Source organism: Montipora foliosa, chromosome 6 (assembly GCF_036669935.1).
Source record: "Montipora foliosa isolate CH-2021 chromosome 6, ASM3666993v2, whole genome shotgun sequence".
Classification (NCBI taxonomy): domain Eukaryota; kingdom Metazoa; phylum Cnidaria; class Anthozoa; order Scleractinia; family Acroporidae; genus Montipora; species Montipora foliosa.
In genome coordinates, this window is record NC_090874.1 from 23,895,394 (window position 1) to 23,903,860 (window position 8,467).

Genomic DNA, 8,467 nt, shown 5'->3' on the forward strand with positions numbered 1-8,467 from the left:
TATATGACATTCGATAGGTTGTTGCAGCACAAAATGTATGACTTGTTCGATCTTTGGAAAATGTTCGAACAAGTAAGACACTTTAGCCAGCCGCGCGTGACGTGGCCTCTGCCATTTTGAAATTATTCATAGACATTGTTTTGGCGGCTTTTACAGACAGTTGAGGTCATGAAGAAAATCCCAAGAAGCGCCGGTGTCAAGTAACAAAAGTATGCAGCCAAGTAACCCGTATTAACCGGCCAAACTTTGAACCATATATTTGGAGGGAATTTTTCAATTAACGAGTGGAACCTCCCTTATGCGGGCCACCTAATTAGTGCGGTACTGGTAATCGACTTCCCGAAATACATTGTACGAACTCAAGAAGACCCCCCGTGAGGGGTACACTGGGTTGCCTGTGGTACGTGGCACTGTTCCAGACAATTTTTTTCAAGTTGGGGGGTCATTAAGAACCATTTAGTTTCTAAATACACAGGTGAGTATACAAAATCGCGCAGCCGCTCTTCATTGGCTCGCTATTCTCGGCTTATCAGCCGATGAATCGGACCCCGACCAAGACAAACATGACTACAAGTAGTCGTTTTGCCACTGTAAGTGAAGATGTATATTCGTGCGTCTGAAGAAATGTTTTTTTTTTTTTCTCTTGTTATGAATAATCACACTGTGTATTTATAACTAAAACCATTATTCGCCTGAGGCTCAGTGATGATAGGTGAATATTCACCTCGACTTCGTCGCGGTGAATATTCACCGATAATCACTGTGTCCGGCCTCATGCGAATAATTTGTTTGATGCTTTGGTGGCTTCACGCTGTAAAGTAGTCTACCACCTCGTTTGTATTCGACGTCCATGTGCTGTAATACTTTTTTCATCTTCACCTCGTAGACATTTATAATGTTCACGAACTCGGACACTCATTAAACTGATGAATGGCATAAGCATGCCGAAACATGTCCTTTTAAAAACGGTTTGTCTGGTTTCCTACAGTATTTATCAGAACACTTGCTACTATTGCGAACCTTATGGAAATTCACTATATATATTTGATAAAGCGCTGTTATTTCGACCACGAAAGCATAAGATTACGATGTTCATGATACCGAACATCTAGGATCGAGAGACGCTTGGTACAGCGTACTATTAAGTTGAAAAAACTTGTACTATACGTCACCGCCTTCATCATGTTAGCTGCACGTTTACGGACACTGAAGGCTATTGAAATGGCAGGGCGGTGGCTCAAGTGACATACAGATGTACCAAAACACTCCCTCTTTTACATCCATGTATAGTTTCTTAACCTTAGGACACCGGACAGATGCTGTCTCATTATGCAGTTTTGACCTGCATTCCGTCTAATAGAAATTGGCCACCATTGTTATACTTATTTTTCCACAATTAAACAGTATAATTTCAGTCCTTTAGTTTGGTGTGTTTAATATGAACCATATTCAACATATCATTGATTGTTTCAACAAACAATCGAGGGAATGAACGTTTGTGATGTTAAAACGGTTTGAAAGTATATGTATACAATATACACACCTAGCATAATGCACATGAGCAGTAGCACAAAGCCATTCAATGAAATGATTTTAAAGTTCTTGTAGGTCTTATCTTCTTCCAAAGTGGCATGATGCAATGAATGCATGCTCAGTTTTCTAGCTACATGATTGTTAGTGTAGCACAGGAGGGCCAAACACTTAGTTTTTTTAAGTTATTGTTTATCTTTACTTTGCAAAGACAGTCAGACCGAATAGAGCATAGAGACCACCTGAGATTAGTTATAGCCTATTACATTTTCCATGATTTAACAAAAAAAACCAATTAGTTATCTTTCTTGGAAGTGTAAATCAGTTTTCGGGGGGTGTTAACATAAATTCTCGCCAAAAAAAAAGCAATATCTTGTAACCCTGGAGGCCAGTTCACGTATTGTAAAATATGCACTGATAGCACAAAGTATCGATAATTAGTTATTAAAAGTTATTGCCTTACTCTTTCAATGAGCCCAAACACGGCAGTTGAAAATGGGATCCACTTAGTGTTCTCTGTTGTACATGCTATATTCACTGGCTACAATCATTGTTTACACAATTGATAATACATAATCGTTTCTTGATTAACACAATTTTCTTGAGGTGGCCACTATGCAAACAAAAAAAATGGTACTTTATATATATATAGCCATATTTTGCATAGGCAGTATAGTTCCGGTTAGTACTTGTCGCGTTATACCTAATATAGTTTCTACCAATTTGTCAAATAAATAACACTAGATATAGTAATATCTTCACTATCAGACTATATGATAGATATACCCTTATTGTAAGACCTCTAACTGCAGACTATTGTCGAATTTACCAATTCACTCTGTGTCATTGCACAACATCCTATTGCCTTTCCCGACCATGTTGAGCCTTTCTAGGCCTTGGATCTTCAGCAGACTATTACTGCTGCTGGAGAACTCATTTCCCCCTTGCGCAAAGAGTAAAAACAACTCCAAAGTAATCGTCTCAACTTCATGCTACACCGCTTCGTCCTTGATAGGCCTGAGTTAAAAGACTATCACAAACACTTACAACAGTCAACACATACGTTATCGACTATAATGTAGTTTGCAAATAAAATTGGAATGCAGCACATTTTGCCATCGCTTAGGGAGCAGAGGTTTGGTAGTGTCAACTATTACTGTTATAGTGGGAATATCACCCTCGTACTTCGTCATCAGGTGAAACTATTCACCGAGTACTCACTTTGCCCTTCGGCCGAGATGTAATTGTTAATATGTCGACCCTCGACTTCTGTGTGTCTCGGTGAATATTCACCGATACTCACTGGCCTTTCCGGCGAATAAATTGTTTAAATTAAAGGGGCTTCACCCAGACAAGTCATACCAGCAGAGGCCCTTTGTGCTCACACGGTCCGCACGCATCAAGGGGGGCACGTTCGTACAACTGAGACCAAACAGAATCTGTCCGATTAGCCAGTATATATGTCAGCTCTAACAGTGCAACGATTTGTTTTGGTACTGGTCTAATCAGTTGTTAGTGCCATTGGTAGAAGTCTTGAGTAAATAGCCTGAGACAGAACAATGTGGTTACTCGCAAAGTACTGAACCCCAGAAAGATTGAATAGAATAAATGGGAAGTGAGAAACATTGGCACTCATGTGGCTGACATTTGGATAAGCTTCTTCTTTTCACCACAAGTTTAAAGCGGGCCCTCTTGAGGCATCTGACCGCTTTGTAATACTAAAGTTTACTAAAGTTTACTACAGGTTTTAATCCTTGTCCGGCGGGGTTAGTGTTCTGGATGGGTTGACCAAAAACCTAATACCCCTTCGTAAAACAGAAACATTGGACCGAAAATACTATTAACGCGAACAAATGCGAACTTCAGCAAGGTACTAGATTTTTGTTAGCTTGCTTTAATCAAAAACAAATATTGATACACCGTTTTTTAGAAAGAGCAGAAGGAATTTTCCAAGGCGGATCTCTCGAGAATCGCCCTATTTACGACATGGAAAACAACATTAATTTTGAACCGTGAATATAGAATATAAAAAGTTACGATCAGCGACAAACATTTTTGGAGATTGCTTGCTTTACGTTCAATGTTGTTATTAGTACGGTTTGGCTGCACAAATAATCGCAAAATCGAAAGTGCCATTGCCCGGAACTCAGCGGGCGCCGTGATTAAGTTCCCGCCTCATGTGTACTTGCCAAACAGTGAAGCATCTGTGTCAAATGATTGGCAAGCATACCGGGTTTTTCGTCGTTTCGTTTTTTCCTGTCAAGTGTTATAAAAAAGTTTGACAATAAATGAACGAATTCAAAACAAAGATCACAATCGCCCACCATTGTTTCTGCAAAGTCAGAGACGAGGTTATTTATCACCATTAATTTATTCCATCATTGTTGGAAATAGCAGCGACTCTTCATTTTCACCGGGGGGGACGCGCACAATTTTTTGCGGATTTTTGGGGCTCATTTTGTTGAAACTCAAGCCACGCTTCCAACATACCGTGTTATTTTTCCAATGAAACCTTTTCCTGCGCAACAGAGCAATACTAAAATATTTCTCACCGTATTCACGTTTTTCAACTTTAAGCTCAAAAATTCAAATTACACAACATGATAGTATAATTTACAAAGGCAGATAATATCACAAAATCCTTTTCCAGCGAAACATTTTTATTGAATCAAACCAACAGTACAGATGCACTAAAAACGCCCGTGTTTAACGATAAGACAAACTCACGAGGCAAGAATGTATATTTATTTTAACTTTTGGAGTTTAAAGGCCCATTGCAAACGCTCGCAACATCGTTGGCCAACAAGACGCAACATTGTTGGGCCTCAACATGTTTGCGAGCGTTTGCACACGGACATTTTTGTGTTTTGTTGCGTTTGTTGCGACTGTTGGAAGTTGTTGGAGTGAATGTTTGAAAAACTGGTCAAACTTCAGAAAGCCAACAAGTGGCCTAACATTTCTATTGTTTCGTGGTCATCGAAGCGTGTTCCAACAATGCACAAGCACAATCTAACAATAAAGACTTTTAGATCCACGTTGGAGGACTAACCTCAACCTGCTGGAAGTCACATGACTATCGCTTGCCGTCACGTTCGAGGGTAAGTTTTGACGTTTTCAACGGCGGAAGAATAGTTTTTCAACGTGAGGTAAGTTACCTCAGCTCTTTATGGCATGGAAGTTACATTATCCCACGTATGAACGGGGCAGATATAAAAGCAACTTTTTATCTTTCATATTCCCTGTGACTTAAACAATCAAAAGAGCCGTGGTTTTATTTATTTTCTTCCAGCAATCAGTTGCTCCACAATCCCCAGCGGCCAGCAATTTCGGTTTCGTTCATGGGACTTCACGATAACAACGTCTCCAACAGCCAGAGAATTCTCTTTTCCTTTCTTTCCGCGTCTGAGCCGGTGACGCTCACGCAGCGCGCTCAAGTATTCGGTCGTCACCTACGCCACATCACATCTTTCGTTTTCATCAGGAACTTGGCGCGTTTCCTTAAATCTCTTTTTCTATGTGATAGGGCTGCAACTCGGGCAGAACACTGGAGTTAACATCAGGAAAACATTCGGTGTTAACGTCGGAAGTTGCACGTCGTCTTCCACGTAACACAACGGGCGGTTGTTCATCGCAACTTCAATGTCCAGGATGACTTCACTCAGTTCTTCCCAGGTAAGCAGACCTTGGCCAACTGTTTTGTAGAACATGGACTTCATCAATCCAATGAGACGCTCAAACTGTCCACCCCACCATGGTGCTCGGCTGAGGTTGAACTGCCACTGGATGGAATGCTCGCTCAGGAAGGAATGGAATCTTTCATCTCTCCGCACCCTTCTTTACCCACTTGGCAGCGGCGACAAAGGTTTTACCATTGTCTGAATAGACTTTCGATGGACGTCCTCTCCTGGCAATAAAGCGCTTTAAACTTTGGATGAAATCGGTAGTCTCCAAACTTGGCAATAACTCTAAGAACACTCCGCGAGTAAGGCTACACGAATACAAGATCACGTACGCTTTACGTTCTTCCTTGCGCTTGCTGCGGTACTTCACACAGAACCGGCGAAATCAACACCTATCACATTGAAAGGTGTAGTTCCTTCTGTTCTCTCGCTAGGCAGCGGTGCGGTGGGTGGATTCTTCAAGGCTACTGCTTGAAAGCGTTTGCAGCCACTGCAATTCTTCACGGTTTTCTTGACTAACTTCCGCAGTCGGGGTACCCAGAATTTTTTTCTCTCTCACTTTCGTCATCGTCAAAGAAACTCCCCCATGGAGTGTAGTCACGTGGGCATGCTGAACCATCTTAGCTGTAAAAAGGACTGAATCTGGCAGGTAGATGGGATAATCTCCCTGTACACGACCTCGGCATTCCAACAAACCATGTTTGTTTTGTTGTAGGTTGAGCTGCTCTTGATCCGCGATAAAATTTTGTATTGCTCATCCCCTCTTCTGCGTTCTCTCTGATCCAGAACAACTCATGCTCAGCTAGCTCTGCCGTTGTCAGAGGTCCACGGATCTTGTTGGAAGGACGGACAACAATTGCGCAAGAATCGCGAGATCCAAGCACCAATCCTCATGGCTTTACGAAGGCTGAACTTCTCGAGAAGGTCATCGAATTTCGTTTCTCCCTTCGACACCAACCGCGACAAGTTCTTTTTTGAACCTGTCTCTCTGCTCTACTTTCGGGCTTGGCTCTGTTACAATCTCAGGTGGCCACTTGGCGGGGTCTCCCAGCCACGAAGGCCCTTTCCCACCAAATTTCTGCTCCACTCACACTACCACCACGACTTCCCAGATCAGCAGGGTTATGGACTGTCGGGACGTGATGCCATAAAACGTTTCCGGTGCCTTTGAATCTTCCTCACACGATTCGCGACGAATTGGCGGTAGTCTCCGTGATCACTGATCCAGTGAAGGGCGACGGAACTGTCCAACCAACAGTGGATATCAGCCGCTAGTGGGAGTCCCTCCAATGCTTGTCGCACGTTGTTGGCCAGATTGACTGCCATATGACCTACACGAGTTCCAGTCGGGGAATGGTCAGCCCTTGTTTGGCAAGCCGAGCCTTTGCGGTGATTAATCCTTGTGCTCCCGATGCTTGAGTCACCACTGCGTAGACTGCAGCACATACTCCTCGACCGCTCGCGTCGCCGAATGCGTGTAATTGTATCTCTTGAATTTCTTCTTGGTGAAGAGGAACGCAGCGTTGTACTGTAACGACATCCGGAATGTTCTGTTCCACTTCCTCCACTGTACCGCTAAGTCTTCCGGTAACGGGCTATCCCACGCGCTCTTTCTGTACGCAGGTTTCCCGGTATAGCAGTTTGCCCTCCAGTAAAACTGGTGATGCTAAACCCAGCGGATCGTACACTTTTGCTAAGTTGGTAAGGATCTCTCGCTTCGTCAGTTCGGCTGGTGGACTTGGAAAGTCAACGTGAAGGGTGTCCACCAGGACCCTGTCCCAACTAACACCACTGTAGTAACGGCGTTTTCACATCCCTTCTGGCTTTGACACATTGTTGAGCTGTTCTTTGGCGAATGACCTCTCGTAATTTTCACAATCAGTTTCTAGCTCCTCCTTAGTTAGAGTGCCACTTGTGTAGCTCGAACTTGGCGGGTCCATTAAAGATCTCAATTGCTTCTCGTTTCAACTGCTTAGCCTTGTCTGTAGTACTTCCTCCGAAAATAAGGTCATCGACATATAAGCTCTTCCGCACTTCTTTGACGGTTTCGGGGCATTTCGTCTCTAAATTCTGAAGATGTTGCTGGATCACCCCATTTAGAAGAAATGGCGATGGGCCAAGGCAAGGCCAAACACAACCCTGGTGAAATCGTAGCGTTTCCACTTCCTTCGCAGTCTTGTCTACGATCCAGTGAAAGCGCAAGGCATCTCGGTCACTTTCACGAATTCGCACTTGTAGGAACGCACGGCGAAGATCTCCAGCAACCAACACAGGGTGGAAGCGGCAACGAGTGAGAACGCTCCACAGCTTGTTCTGTAGAGGCGGGCCGCATGTAGGCACTCATTTAGTGATGGGGCCATTTCGTGAGCTCTCGCAGACGCATCATACACGACTCGAAGCTTTGTTGTTTCCGCACCCTCACGAACAACCGCACGATGTGGCAAATAGAACTCTCTCCCGGAGACTTCGGCAGGTGCCCGTTCTACTACGCCTTCCGCCAAACTGTTCTCTTATTACGTCATCATAGTCGTCCAACATGTTCTTTCGGCGTAATTTCCGCAAGAGGGAATTTAGTCGTCGCATACTTCCGTCACGGTTATTTGGTAGGGCAGGACAATTCCCTTTCCAAGGCAGGCTCGTCTCGTACCAACCTTCAGGTGATCGCGTCAGTTGCTCTTTAAACTCATCGTAGACATCAAACTGGTCCCCGGCTGGCGTATCTGCTAGGCCAAGAACATCAAGCGCACACAATCTCTCGAAGTCACAGTTCGAATTCACCGCCAAATAAACAGGTGATAAATCTTGGTCTGCGCCAGGCGACATGATTGTCCACCCAAAACGGGTATACTCCGCTACCGGGGTCCCCACGACGACGACCCACACGCAAACGTTCTCCTGTCCGAATTTTCGCAAATTCGTTCGCACCCAGTATGAGATGTACAGGCAGCTTAGCTTTGTCGTCGACATCATCCATGCGTACTCCCTTGAGGTGAGAGTTCCCTTCTATCAGCTGGTTGTAACGAGGGGGTTTTCTAAAATCAGCAACTCTCTCTTGTTGACTTTGGTGACGTCCACTTCGAGCTCAAAATCACCAGTAACTGAGCTGATAACCACTCCAAAAACTTGCATAGTTCTTGTTGTGACGCCAGTCAGCATCGCTATTTGTCTCTCAAACCGGTCGATTTTAAACTTGCATTAATCAAGTCGATTGCAGTAGCAGAGGCGTACGAATGACTTGCTCCACTGTCCAACAGGGC

The 8,467-nt window shown here is 44.0% G+C and overlaps 1 protein-coding gene across 1 annotated transcript; it reads right to left on the bottom strand.

Annotated features, from left to right (window-relative positions):
* Positions 1-7,106: 7,106 nt before the first annotated feature.
* On the bottom strand, positions 7,107-8,033 carry LOC138005220 (uncharacterized). The gene is made up of 2 exons (XM_068851483.1): positions 7,728-8,033; positions 7,107-7,523 (listed from the first exon to the last, which is right to left on the bottom strand). Exons 1-2 carry the CDS (start codon positions 8,031-8,033, stop codon positions 7,107-7,109), a joined length of 723 nt encoding a protein of 240 aa, XP_068707584.1.
* Between the last annotated feature and the right edge of the window lie 434 nt (positions 8,034-8,467).